At 35.9% G+C, this 15494-nt stretch overlaps 1 protein-coding gene across 26 annotated transcripts in view; it reads right to left on the bottom strand.

The window, feature by feature from the left end:
• The window catches only part of RIMS2 (regulating synaptic membrane exocytosis 2), a 585834-nt gene that overhangs the window by 400356 nt on the left and 169984 nt on the right, over positions 1 to 15494 (bottom strand). For all 26 annotated transcript variants that reach the window (XM_028109995.2, XM_028109857.2, XM_028109910.2 and 23 more), the window contains one exon: positions 9619 to 9929. In XM_028109995.2, the coding sequence (XP_027965796.1) occupies positions 9619 to 9929 (311 nt within the window). The remainder of the gene's footprint in view (positions 1 to 9618; positions 9930 to 15494) is intronic.

The raw sequence follows: 15494 nt of genomic DNA on the forward strand, positions 1-15494 counted from the left end.
GAATTTACCAGTGATGCCATCAGGTCCATGGTTTTATTTGTGGGAAGGTTTTTAACCACAAATACAATTTCTTTAGTACATATAAGGTTACTTAAGCTATCTATTTCTTGGGCGAGCTTTGGTAGTTTGTGTCTTTCAAGGAATTTGTCCAGTTCATCTAACTTGTCGATTTTGTAGGAAGAACGTTTTTCAAAATACCTCCTTTTTTAGCATGTTAATATCATTGAAGTCCATGGTAATGTCATCTCTCTTGTTCATGATACAGGGAATTTCTATCTTCTCTTTCTTTTCCCAATTAGTCTGTCTAGAGGTTTAGCCATTTTATTGATCTTCTCAAAGAATCAGCTTTGGCTTCATTATTTCTATTTTCTCTTTCACTGAGTTTTGGTCTCATTTTTATTGTTTTCTTTATTCTGCTTACTTGGGTTTAATTTACTTTTCTGTTTCTTAAGGTGGATGCTGAGATCAATGCTTTGAGATCTTTCTTATTTTCTAATATAGGTGCCTAGTGCTATAAATTCTGCCCTGAGTACCGCTTTAGTGGCAGCCTACAAATTCTGTGCTGTGTTTTCATTTTAATTCAGTTAAAAATGTTTTCTATACTCTCTTTTGAAATTTTCTTTGATCATTAGGTTATTTAAAAGTACATTATTTAGCACCCAAATATTAGGAGATATTTTCATAGATCTCATTTATTTCCATTGTGATCAGTGAATATATTTTTTATTACTTGGATTCCTTTCAATTTAATGAGTCTTGTTTAATGGCTAGAATATGGTCTATCCTGGTAACTGTTCTGTGTAAACATAATAAGAATGAATATTCTGCTGTTGTTTAGTGGATTGTTCTAGAAACATCAGCTAGGTCAGATTGTTTAATATACTTGCTCAAGTCTACTCTATCTTTGCTGATTATCTGCCTACTTGTTCTATTAGTTATTAAGACAAGAGTATCGAAATCTCCAACTATAATTGTGGATTTGTCTAATCTCTCCTTACAGTTTTATCAGTTTTTGCTACATATATTTTGAAGGTCTGTTAACAGAGACATAAACAAAAACGTTTATGTTCTCGGATGCCTGGGTGGCTCAGTTGGTTAAGCGACTGCCTTCTGCTCAGGTCATGATCCCAGGGTCCCACATCAGGCTCCCTGCTCAGCAGGGAGTCTGCTTCTTCCTCTGACCCTCCCACTCTCATGCTCTGTCTCTGTCTCATTCTTTCTCTCTCAAATAAATAAATAAAATCTTTAAAAAAAATAAAAATGTTTATGTTCTCTTGATTAACTGACCCTTTTCATTATGAAGCAACATTCTTCATTCCTGGTAATGTTGCTTACTCTGATATCTACTTTGGTCTTAGTACAACCAGTCCAGCTTTCTTTCTGGCTTTATTAGTAGTTTTAGCATGGTATATCTTTTCCATTCATTTACTTTTAACTGTATTTGTCTTTATATTTAAAATGTGTTTAACTGATGATTACCAGTAGGGAGGGGGTGTGGAGAGGCGTTAAATAGGTGATGGGGATTAAGGAGTGCACTTGTTGCGATGAGCACTGGGAATTGTATGTAAGTGATGAATCACTAAATTCTACACCTGAAATTAATATTACACTGTATGTTAAATAATTGGAATATAAATAAAAATTTGGAGAAAAAAAATTTGACCACTATTCCTTCAAATTTTTCTTAGTGCTCTTCATGCTCTCCTCTCCTTCAAGGACCACCCAGTTACATGTATATTAAATACTTGATACTATTCCATAACTAATGATGGTCTTTCACTTTTTAAATTATTTATTCATTTTTTATCCTGTATTTCATTTTGCATCATTTCTGTTGGTCTTCAATTCACTAATCCTTTCTTCCTTGGTACCTAATCTTCCATTATCCCCATTAAGTATATTTTTCATTTCAGATATTTTAATTCTCATCTTTACAAGTTTAATTTGGATTTTATTTTTCAATGTTACTTATTTCTACTTTTTTAAATTGTATGGGATACAATTATAATAACTATTTTTAAGTTCTTGCCTGCTAATTCTAATATCTGTATCACTTCTGGGTTGACGTCCAGTGTCTATTCACTGTCCCATTATTGATTGAGTTTTCCTGCTATTTTGTACCTGGTTATCTTCGATTGGATGTCAAACACTGTGAATTTTATTTTGCTGGGTACTGAATATTTTTGTATTCCTATAAATCTTCTTGAACTTCTGGGGGCAGTTAAATGACTTGGAAACAGCCTGATCTTTTCAGGTTTTGCTTTTATGATTTGCTATTCTGTCCCACAGTAGTGCTCATTTAGCATTAATTATTCCCCATTGCTGAGATAAAACTTTCTAAAATACTCTACCCAATATTCCAGGAATCTTGAGGTTTTGCAGTCTGTCTGCTAGGAACAGACATTATTCTTGGTCCTATGTGAATGCAGGCCAGAGTTCCCTCTAATCATTTTGAGTGATTCTTTCCCTGGCCGCAAATAGTTTCTTCACACACATGTGCCAATCATTAGTCCACTGAATACACAAAAAGAACCCTCTCCAGATCTCCAGGGTATCTTTATGCTCATCTCTCTCCTCCCTGGTACTCTGTCTAGCAAACTATAGCTGCCTTGGTCTCCCCAAGCCCTCAGAACTGTCTCCTCAACACAGGAAGACATCTAGGCTCTGCATATACTCTTCTCCCTGTGCAATGGCTTATAAACTCTCTCAAAGCAGCATGTTAGGACAATCATGGGGCTCACTTTGTTTATTTTCCAACTCTCAGGCATTACTCTCCTTTGTTGCCTAATGCCCAATTTCCAAAAAAAACACTGTTTCAACTATATTGTCTATTTTTTCAGATATCTCTGGCTGAAAGGTAAATCCAGGCCCTATTACTCCATCTATACTAGAAGCAAAAGTTTTAAGCATGTATTTTAACTATTACTTTTACTTTAATCAAATGTTACACAGTGAAGGAAATAATCAATGAAACTAAAACGCAACCTACAGAAAGGGAGAAGATATTTGCAAATGACATATCTGATAAAGGGTTAGTATCCAAAATATATGAAGAACTTATAAAACTCCACACCCAAAAAATGAATAATCCAATTAAAAATGGGCAGAAAACATGAATGGATACCTTTCCAAAGAAAACATATAGATGGTCAACAGACATGAAAAAATGCTCAACATCACTCATCATCAGGGAAGTAAAAATCAAAACTACAATGCGGTATCACCCGTACCAGTCAGAATGGCAAAAATCAACAATACAAGAAACAACAGGTGTTGGCAAGGAAGTGAAGAAAGGGGAATCCTCTTACACTCTTAGTGGGAAGGCAAACTGGTGCAGCTACTGGAAAACAGTATGGAGTTTCCTGAAAAAGTTAAAAATAGAACTATCCTATGATCCAGCAACAGCACTACTAGGTCTTATACCAAAGAACACAGAAATAGTAATTCAAAGGGATACATGCACCCCAATGTTTAGAGCAGCATTATCTACAGTAGCCAAATTATGGAAACAGCCCAAGTGTCCACTGACTGAAGAATGCATAACGAAGATATGGTACATGCATACGCGCGCGCGTGCACACACACACACACACACAGAGTGGAATATTACTCAGCCATAAAAAGGAATGAAATCTTGCCATTTGCAACAATGTGGATGGAGCTAGAGAGTATTATGCTAAGAGAAATAAGTTAGTCAGAGAAAGACAAATACTATATAATTTCACTCATATGTGGAACTTAAGAAACAAAACCAATGAGCAAAGGAGAAATGAGAGAGAAAAAGAGGGAGAGAGAGAGGCAAACCAAGAAATAGACTCTTGAGAACAAACTGATGCTTACCAGAGGGAAAGTGGGTGGGGGGATGAGTAAATAGGTGATGGGGATTAAGGAGGGCGCTGGCTGTGATGAGCACCAGGTGTTGTAGGGAATCACTACATGGTACACCTGAAACTAATAATACACTGTATGTTAACTAATTGAAATCTGAATCAAACTTTTTAATTAATTATTTAATGAAATGTCACAAAAGTAGTTGGTAGGTTTTAAGTATCAGACAATAAGGAAATTATGGTGATTACCAAACTACTAAATTTTCACTATACTTTAGTTGCCTTAAAACTTTACATTTTGATCCAAGATAATCACCTTATATTTTTATTACTCTCTTCTCATCAGTTACACCTGGTAGCATGATCACCATCTAACAGAATGCACTGAAATGTAATTGAGTCATGACATTTTTTTAGTTTTCCACTCTCACCTAATTAAAATCCCAGAAAAAATGATAATAAAGTTTCTCAGTACTTCCATTACGTGTCATTATTTAAGCACTAAAATGTAGAAACAAATACTTAAGAATCTGGGATGCCTATGAAATATTATTTGTTTGCGTTATGTTTCTTAAAATTCTTCATAGTCCATTAGAAGCAGTTAACTCCGTTACTTTTTCCTAGTACTTATTAATTTTTGTTTTATAACAGAATAAGGAAGTAGGGAAAATAGAGTAAGAAATATTACATAGTAATATAATTACAAGATCAAAGTCAAAATGTCCTTATTGGAGATTTAATCTAACATGTCAGATACATTCAGTTTTATATATGAATCATGGTGAAATTATTTGAGACATGTAGTAACAGATAATATCTAACTGAAATTTGATAAATATCTATTGAATAAGTGGATTATAACAATGAGTTGTTACAATATGGAAGATAACCCTCTATTAATTGACTACCAGTTATAGGAAAGAAAAAATAATGGAAGAGAAAACTTTCAAGTTTATACCATGGCAGAGACCTTAAAATACAACAAAGCAAAGAATTTTACAACTGGAAGTCTTTTTGAGATCTTACAGACTGCCTTTCTTATTTCAGAGATGAGAAAATGGAGACACAAACAAAAGGTATACATCTACAAATGATAATAGTAAAGAGAAGAAGTAGGAACAGGAACTATGCCTTCTGATTTCCAGTTTTCATCCCTTCCACCAAACAAATTAGCCATAACATTTCTTATTTTTTAACTTCTCCCAATGTCCTAGGAAGTGCTAAATAAATACTAAAATTATACATAAAAGAAAAAAAATTTAACTGTTTCCTAAATTTTAACTACTAATTTTCAACTATGAAAATTACGAAGCATCCAACTTTTAAATAATTTCAAGTGTATAAAACGTCAACTAAATGTTGTAAGACAAATTTATTTTAGTTTTTAGTTAATTTTATTTTCTTAACAAAAACATAGTTTTTTTTTAAAAGATTTTATTTATTTATTTGACAGAGAGAGAGAGAGCGCACAAGCAGGAGGAGCAGCAGAGGGAGAGGGAGAAGCAGGCTCCCCACTGAGCAGGGAGCCTGATGCGGGGCTCGATCCTAGGGCTCTGGGATCATGACCTGAGCCGAAGGCAGACACTTAACCAACCGAGCCACCCAGGTGCCCCGAAAATTTAGTTTTTAAGTGGTTATTTCACCCACCCTCCTCTAGATCCCACCTTAGATTCCTTAACCCAGCGGTTCACATCCCTCCTCCAACCCAAGGCCTCTTTGTAAAACAAATATTCTGTAACATCCCCTTTACTACTTTGAAAATGAGTCCAGAGATAAAATATCCTAAATATATATATATTTATATAAATATATATATTTATATATATTATATATATTTATATATATAAAAGTTATATAAATATACATATATTTATATAACTTTTAAGATATATATATTCCTTACTGTATAATAATGGGGAAATAAGTAATTTATAAAAAATAGAACATATTTAAATAAGTAAATGCTCAGCCACAACATCATAATAAAGGAGTTAGGTGCTTGCAGCTACATGAATGTAGTCAATCTGCCACCAGGTAGCTAGCTGGTTTCCACCTTTGTCCTCCATTCAATAAATATGTCAAAACAGTGTATTCAAATGAACAATTACGTTGCCTCTAAGAACCTTACATGTTCACTAAGTGGTATGCCTCTTGGTGGCAGAGCTACAGAGGACAACTGCCATTGAGCTATTAAAGGCCACTGGTGTTTCCCTCCCTAAGACCTTCTTAGATGCCCTTCTGCCTCACTACTGGCCCGCACGAGAAGTACTGGCATCACTTGGAAGCCTGTGAAAATACAGATTAGCAAGTCCTACTTCAGAAGTACAGAATTCAAATCTATATTTTAATAAGATCACCACATTACATGTGTGTAAATACAGGCTGAGCAGCCATTGGGCATTACTGAGGGACACAACAAAGGGTAAGCAAACGGCACATAATTTTTTAAAAATGGTGATTTCAAATCTATTCTGAAAAAAAAAACATATCTGAAAACTTCTAACAATATTTTGCATCTAAATTGATAATAAATATATGCCATTGTTATGAATAAACTAATTAAGTAAATATTCATTAACTCAAAGCCAAGATCTAGGGCCAATTGATATTCATTCACTCAATAAATACTAAGGGTCCAAAACCTTTGAGGGAAGAAAAGTCATAAAACAGGTCAAAGCTACTGTAGTTAAAGATTAAACTAAAACTCCTTAAAAGAAGAAAATGTAAAATATTTTTGTATCTGTCAAACACAATTCTAAGATCTATAGAGATTTAAATTAATTGAGCCAAAGCTTCTCTTTTTGGAGGCCACCAGTTTCTAAATGATACTGAGGAAACAAATTACTAATAATACTTTAAACCGAAGTTATATTCCTTATCAGTAGCTCCATTTCACTGTCTAGCTCAAACTGCTAGAAGATCCATTCTGGTAAGGAAGGAGAGCGATGCAGAAAGGAAAAGCGAAATAGAGAGAGACAGGAGACCCAGAGGGAAAAATGGAAGGAAAGAGGGAGAGAGAGCCTGGGAGAGGGGCAGGGAGAAAGTAGAACAAGAAAACAGGCCTAAAATATGGAAAGAGCCCAGATGTCCATCCACAGATGAATGGATAAAGAAGATGTGGTATATCTACAAGAAAACAGGCTTAACTGAAATGATTTAAACAGTAACAAAAAATGAGCAAAGAAAGCAGACATATCAACAGAACAAGAGAACTAACTACTCTCTAGCGTAGGAGTTGGCCAACATTTTCTGTAAAGGGTCAGAGAGTAAATATTTTAGGCTATGAGAGCCATATAGTCCCTTCTAACTGCCCAACCCTGGAGTTGTAGCTGAAAATAGCCAGAAACACTAAGTAAATGAATAGTATGGGGTGTTCCAGGAAAGCTTTATCTACAAAACATAGGTGGCAAGCCGGATTTGGCTTGGAGGCATAGTTTGCTGACCCGGCGCTCTAGGGGAAAGAATTCTGTGGGTTCAGAGATGCACAAATAACAAATTGCTACAGAATCTACATTTAAAAATAAAACAAATGCTCTTTTTTTTTTTGCTAATGATAAGGGGAACTGAATTATTCTTGAAGAGAAAGTATTTTTCAAATAAAAGCTTTTACAAATTATAACCAATTCCATTTTCTAGGCATAACTACTAAATCTAAAACACTCTAACTTCTTCCCTGACTGAGTAATTCTTATACACAAAAGGAGCTACTGGTTTGACTTATACGAGAATCAGAAAGGAAGGATATACTTACAGAATACTTTGAGTCATTAAGGTACACACTTACTAGTAATGGCAGCCAAAGTCACCAGGCAAAAGAGAAGGGGAAAAAAAAAAAAAAAAAAAAGAACTACTATATCTTGCTTCCTCACAATGGATCAAATTCTACTGCTCATCCAGGCTAATCCTTTGTCAACAGAAGAGTTGAGAGATAATACTGAAAGAGATATATTTGTTCTCATCACCGCCATCTTCAAAGATTAGAGAGACGAATCTAGCTTCCTTACAAAGATGAATTAATCATTCATAAACTTGTTGGATTGATTTTTAACATCCACAACTTCCTGATGAAATGCATCCCAAAACTTCATAATCTATTATATGATGCAGTGTTTTAGTATTTCCTTTTACTCTTCCTAAACCATCTTTCTAAACTCCAAAGGAAACTATCTCATGTGTCTATCTAGTTTTTGCAGAAGGCATCCATGTTCCCATCATCCGTTTTACTTAGTCGTTCATTCATTGAAAATCCTACCTCCACTGGTTATCATCTATTTTTTCACCCAAATTCATATACCGTGACCATTGTGGTTGCCATTTTACAGGCTTTATTGATTTCTAAAGTCCTCCCCACTCACACTGCATCATTTACCAGTCCCTACACAGCACTGTCTCCTTCCCGTATTTGTAATACTCTGCCTGAGTCCTTTCTCTGGCCACAAGAACATGCTTGGCCAGTGAGTCCCAAAGAGTTAACACCCTCCGGAACAACCCAAGACTGATAACAAAGGAGAGATAGGGATAAATACCCCAATCTCCTTCCCCATTAGGTAGGATACCTCTGAGGCCATTCTACCCTGTCTCCCAGAAGTCTCAGTAAAATTGAGACACATTGGCCAAAAGAGGTAACCTGCCCTTGAATATGCCTACTATTGTGTTTTTTTCTCTTAACTGGATCATTGCTCACTCCCCTAGAGGTGGTGCCTGGGACTGCCCTCCAAATAAACTATTTTGTCTGCTTAAGGTGCACCTCAATCAAAGATGGTCCTCTACACTTAAAATTCTTGGGTTCCTGAGATTTTACACTGAGACATGTTCATAGTATTTCAGCCATGAAACCACCCTTGTTTTGCCCAAAGATAGGATTACATTGTTTTACTTTTGCTAGTTTTCAAAAGAACTGGTGAAGTCATCATTTTATTATTCTCATAAGACATAGCAATACATCGGGGTGACACTTTAGGCACTACATAAAGTGACCTCCAATTATCTTACCTGTGATAAATGAATGCTCAGAACCCACCATCCTATTAGTATAATTTTAGATTTGATTTTCCACAAATGCATGACTTTGAACTTATTCACACAGAAATTTATTGGCCACTTCTGGGTGACAGAAATAGTATAAACCAGATTTTTTTTTAATTTGCAATTCAAATAGGAATGTGGTATAGAAAAATAATCTTCCCATGAAAATGTTTCATTCTCCCCTTCCAAAAGGCATGAAATATAGAACCATAAATACTATCTAAAAGTCCAACATTTTTAACATGAAGAAGCCCATAGAATTGATCCCAAATAGTAGTAACAGAGCTAGCCCACAGATAACAGCAAACTCGTGAAATCCTTTCATCAGGATCTACCTGCTTGGAAAACTACCTCATCCTTCAGCCCAAGGTGGAACTTCTAGAGACCTCAGTAACTTTTCCCATTCTCTTACTTCCCACTTCTGGCTAGTTCCTTCAATGCAACTTCTCTAAACTGTCTTAAAACCATCTCTTCTTCATTCCCGTGGCTCTTATCCCAGTCTGTCTTTCCCATGCCAATAGCCTTCTATCTAAATCCCCTGTTTTATTTCATTTCTTTATTCTGGAAAATCAGAATAAACCTAAGATTGTTCAAACTTCTAAGAGTTCAAGTCCTGAACATCACTTCCGGCATTTATATAAAACACATGGACACTGACATTACATTTAGACAACTTGTTGCCTAAACATTTCATATATTTTTATTTCTGTTTGGAATGAAGGTTAAAAATAATGTTTACCTAAAGATTAAACAAAATGTTTACCTGTCTGAAGCTATGTCACTGGCAATTTGGTGCTTCACTCCTGACCCATTTTTAATAGAATCCTGTCTTGTGAGCCCATGAGAGCGACTTTTCTCCACTGCAGGTACAGATAAGTCACCTGAGGGTCCTTGGAACTGGGCCTGCTCATGCACTTTTGCTTTCTTCTCCTGAGGTGCCTCCTCATTCCGCAGTCCTTGGAGAGCCTTCTGATCATGTTGCTGTGGTGTATTAGATCCACTATTATAAAACCATGCTCCTGATTTAGTGAGGATTTCTTGTTGTTTTCGGCACAAATTACATACCCACATAACCTGCACACGAAGACACAGGGAAGAAAAATTAGTGTTTCCAAAAGTTAAACACAAATCAAAAGAGAAGACAGTTCAAACCAACAACAAAAAATCATATGGTTATCCTTTCTGAAGTTAAAATATAATCCCAATTAACTGCTACCATTTATTATAGCACATATCTTTTAATTTTGTCAGCATAATTATAATAAAACAGGCAATGTTAACCAACAGCAGAAATACCAAACTAGACTCCCAAATTACTGGTTGTTTATATGTATTCTTTAGTTACTTTTTATTTAAATTAGGAGCATGGTGTATAGGGAAAATGGATTTTGCTAGACAGACTTGGGTTAAAATACCAACTCTAAGATTAGAAATTGGGCAACCTTGAACAAGGTGCTGAGCCTTCATATCCATAAAACAGTTTCCTTAGTGATAAAATAGGGAAACTGGGATGATAGTACTTTTTTTTCCTATATTGTTTTGAGAACTAAAGATTGGAAATAATTTATATAAAATGTCCAGCACAATGCTTGCTATATGTTAGACTTCTAGTAGATGACCTACTAATAATTAGGTTAATCTTCTATCACCAATTAATTATATTATAAGCTTCTTAAAGGGGCATTTATTTCTTTTTAGTAGCTCTTAATGGCTAAAATAAAGCTAGGAACACTGTTGAACCGCAATATAAACCTATTAGTTGCTCATAATTTATAAAGGATACTTGTTTTTTCTTCTTTGTGGCAAAAAAAAAATTTACCACTTTAACCATTTTTAAGTACACAGTTCGATAGTGCTAAGTATATTCACAGAGCAGTGAAACCTATCTTCAAAACTTGTTCATTTTGCAAAACTCAAACTATACTCATTAAACAGCAAATCCCCTTTCTCCCCCTGCCTCCATCCCCTGGTAATCACCATTCTACACTTGATTTTTTAATAGATATGTTTTTCAGACTCCAGGAATCTAAGAATATTTTAACTACTATCTTTATGACCAGAAAACCTTCACCTTCTTCTAAGAAATCTTTTTCAATTAATCAGGAAAAATAAAATTATATATTCATGAAATAAAAGGTGAGTTCATATTTCAAGTGAGTGTTTTCTGACGTTTATGTCAAATACTGAAACTTACACAGCTGTCAAGATTGCCAAACACTTCTTTATAGTTTAAATAAGTTATAATAATAACAGATAGATAATCGCAGTAAAAGGAAGATTCATTATGGTGTTTTCAACTGATACAAAGACTTTTTGTAAAATGCCATTTAAAATTTTTTGCTTACTTGGCCTCATTCTCCTTCATGATGTTTGTATAATCCATATTGTACAACATTGTACTTAATCATTTTTATTATTTTGTTATCTCTTTGAACTGTATATACATTTCTTTTGCCCCCTCAACTAAATTCAAAGCTCACTGGGGACAGGGTTTACATCATCTATTTGCATAAAGGGACGTTATCAATCACAGGACAGTAAGACCTTTAAATGCTTACTAACTTGAATTCTTTTGAAATCCTTCTTGGGGAAAGATGATAAGCTATTGGATACTATTACACTAAGATTTATGTTTCACTGATTTCTAAAAGAATTAGTCATCAATAATGTCAATATATGTGCCTATTTTATTTTTATAAGTAAATAAGAAAGTATTTTTGATATGAAAATACCAAAATATCACCCAAATTAAAAAAAATAGCTCATAGCACAAATTTCTTTTGGTTTGAATACTCATGAAATATATCTAACTCTCAAAAATGAAGTTTCAACCAAAATCTTCAGCCTTTTGATGCCATCTTGTGACAGATATTGGTACTGCAGATCTCTCTTAAATGTCCAAAGTAAACTAAATATAGAACCACAAAATAATGTTAAAATAAAGTTTGAATTTCAACTTTTCTGTCTTATTTTAAACAGATTACTACTCATATTACAGTGATAATATAAGCTATATGATTTCATATGAATCCATTTAGAATAAGTCAGAGTACTGAAAAATAATACCCTTTGTGCCTGGTAACTGACAATAAAACAGAAGTGAGTTGGTGAGACAGACAAGTATCCAATCACAATCATCTGCAGAAACAACCTATTGCTGCTTCATTATTTGTGACAAGGTAAGCAAGTTACTTAAGTTCTTCTGGAGCAGAGATTCTCAAAGACTATCCCTGGGACAATGGCATCCGTATCACCTAGGAACTTGTTAGAAGTGCAAATTCTCGGGGCACCTGGGTGGCTCAGTTGTTAGGCGTCTGCCTTCCGCTCAGGTCATGATCCCAGGGTCCTAAGATTGAGCCCGCATCGGGCTCCCTGCTCAGCAGGAAGCCTGCTTCTCCCTCTCCCTCTGCAGCTCCCTCTGCTTGTGTTCCCTCTCTGTCTGTGTCTCTCTCGGTCAAGAGGATAGATAAAATCTTAAAAAAAAAAAAATGCAAATTCTCAGGCCCCATTCCAGACCTACTGAATCAGAAATTCTGGGGCAGGACCTAGAAATCTGTGACTTTTTGGCCAAATCCTATAGGTGATTCTGATGCCGGATAAAGTTAGAGAACCACTGGTTGAAGCAGAGATTCCCAACTTGATATGAGGAATGGGTTACATGTACGCTCCTCAGTGACTACAGAAGGCTGTGCGTAGCCTCACCCATTTACCTCAGCATGAACTAGTCATCATACAAATGGTAATAGTAACATTTCTGGGTAGCCCAAAATGAGAACAAGACTTGGAAGAATGATGCGCTTCATTTTCCTCACCTGTTAACACCCAGGGGACACTAATATAAAATCAATGAGTAGAAGGCTTGAAGGATGCCGTACGATTCCTGTTAAAGACTCTCTCGGTATTGTCTCCCCGTACTCTCTGGGATACCCATGTTGGCTGCTTACTTTTCTGACTAGACGCTATGCTCCCCCCTGAACTGCCAGCTCTTAGGATCCTCATATCCTAACACCCAATTCACTTTCCTTTTCTTTTACTATCTCCCCTCATTCCTGGATTAATAGCTTGTTAATCTTTAAAGCTCAGTAAACAAATCCACTCACTTGAAGTAGTACGGAGACTGACACTTCCACTCAAAGTCCCTCACACACACAGCAGTGTAACTCCTGAACCGAGGATACTGAACTCTGTCTCACAAACAAATACACACGTGTACGTAGGAGAGGACTTTTAACTAACTGGTTATGAAATTATTAATGTCTATCAGAGGTAAGTATGTGTCCATGAAACAAAATTAAACTGATTTAGGAACAAAATCACAGGGCTTTTGCTAATGAAGCCCTTTAACCAATTAAGTTAATTGGCAAGTGTATCATATGATGAATGCTGTTAAAAAATATCTTAGTAACATATATGCCTGTAAATAGCCATGGCTAGGGCCTATTAGTCTTGCTGATCTTCATAAATATCGAAAACACCAAGGCCCTGAGAATACAAAGACATATAGGATTCAAAATTATAAGGTATTATTACCTTCATTTCTAAATATGCCAAATTTTTCAGAGTAATATAGCAATATTAAGAGATGGAATACTCTCTAATACCCATATTTGCCACTTATTATCATATGTTCCGTTCTACAAACATCCTTGGTGGGTTTGAAAGGGAGGGAAAAAAACTAAGGAAAATAGAAATATTTCTTTAAAATTATATAAATAATAAATGCAAGCACTAAGCTGAACAGCCAAAGAAAAGAAAAACAAAATTATGTCAAGTGCATACAATGATTTAAAAGAATTTAAAGCTCTGCAAAACTGTAATTTTCATTTAAATAGGGATAATAAATAATAGAGTAATTCAGGGAAGCAAAGGATTATTGGTTAGACCATAGACCAATTTCATAAGATCCCAGTGAACTCTGTACACATAAAAGAATTTACTAGACTCCACTTCTAATCATTGCAGCCTGCTTATAAATGTGTGTTATTAGTAAGAGAATATAAATTGATCAGCTTAATCTGTCATATGACTAGAAAACTGGAAGATCCTGGCTAACTATTAAATTTATTTTCTTTTTCCCCTAGGATGCTGCATTTCTCAATCTCCCTTGTACTTAGGGATGGCCATGGCCATATGACTATGTCCTGGTTATTTGATTATAAGTGCAATGATGTGTGCCATTAAAAAACTCTCATATATGGGGCACCCGAGTGGCTCAGTTGGTTAAGTGTGTGCCTTCAGCTCAGGTCACAATCCCAGGGTCTTGGGATTGAGCCCCACATCAGTCTCCCCGCTCAGCAAGGAGCCTGCTTCTCCCTCTCCTTCTGCCTGCTGCTCCCCCTGCTTGTACCCTCTCTCTGTCAAATAAATAAATAAAACCTTTAAAAAAAAAATACCTCTCATATACTACCAACATGCTCTTCATTCAAGACCTAGGAGATAAAGAGCCACAAAAAAAGGAGCCCAGAGCAAAAATGAACTATTGGGGCTTCATCAAGATAAAAAGCTTTTGCACAGCAAAAGAAACAGTCAACAAAACCAAAAGACAACTAACAGAATGGGAGAAGATATTTGCAAATGACATATCAGATAAAGGGCTAGTATCTAAATCTATAAAGAACTTAACCAAACTCAACACCCAAAGAACAAATAATCCAATCAAGAAAAGGGCAGAAGACATGAACAGACATTTTTCCAAAGACAACATCCAAATGGCCAACAGACACACGAAAAAGTGCTCAACATCACTCAGCATCGGGGAAATCCAAATCAAAACCTCAATGAGATACCACCTCACACCAGTCAGAATGGCAAAAATTTACAAGTCAGGAAACGACAGATGTTGGCGAGGATGCGGAGAAAGGGGAACCCTCCTACACTGTTGGTGGGAATGCAAGCTGGTGCAGCCATTCTGGAAAACAGTATGGAGGTTCCTCAAAAAGTTGAAAATAGAGCTACCATACGACCCAGCAAGTGCACTATTGGGTGTTTACCCCAAAGACACAAATGTAGTGATCTGAAGGGGTACGTGGACCCCGATGTTTATAGCAGCAATGTCCACAATAGCCAAACTATGGAAAGAGCCAAGATGTCCATCATGAGATGAATGGATAAAGAAGATGTGGTATGTATATACATACAATGGAATATTATGCAGCCATCAAAATAAAAACGAAATCTTGCCATTTGCAACAACATGGATGAAACTAGAGGGTATTGTGCTAAGCGAAATAAGTCAATCAGAGAAAGACAAGTATAATATGATCCACTGATGAGGAATTCTTTAATCTCAGGAAACAAACTGATGGTTGCTGGAGTGGTGGGGGGTGGGGGGATGGGGTGGCTGGGTGATAGACACTGGGGAGGGTATGTGCTATGGTGAGTGCTGTGAATTGTGTAAGGCTGCTGAATCACAGACCTGTACCTCTGAAACAAATAATACATTATATGTTTAAAAAAAGAAGAAGAAGAAGTTAGTAGGAAGGGAAAAATGAAGGGGGGGAAATCGGAGGGGGAGACAAACCATGAGAGACTATGGACTCTGAGAAACAAACTGAGGGTTCTAGAGGGGAGGGGGTGGGGGATGGGTTAGCCTGGTGATGGGTATTAAAGAGGGCATGTTCTGCACGGAGCACTGGGTGT

This window comes from Eumetopias jubatus, unplaced genomic scaffold (assembly GCF_037043125.1).
Source record: "Eumetopias jubatus isolate StellerSeaLion01/CBP00866 unplaced genomic scaffold, mEumJub1_p1.0 scaffold_4, whole genome shotgun sequence".
NCBI lineage: Eukaryota > Metazoa > Chordata > Mammalia > Carnivora > Otariidae > Eumetopias > Eumetopias jubatus.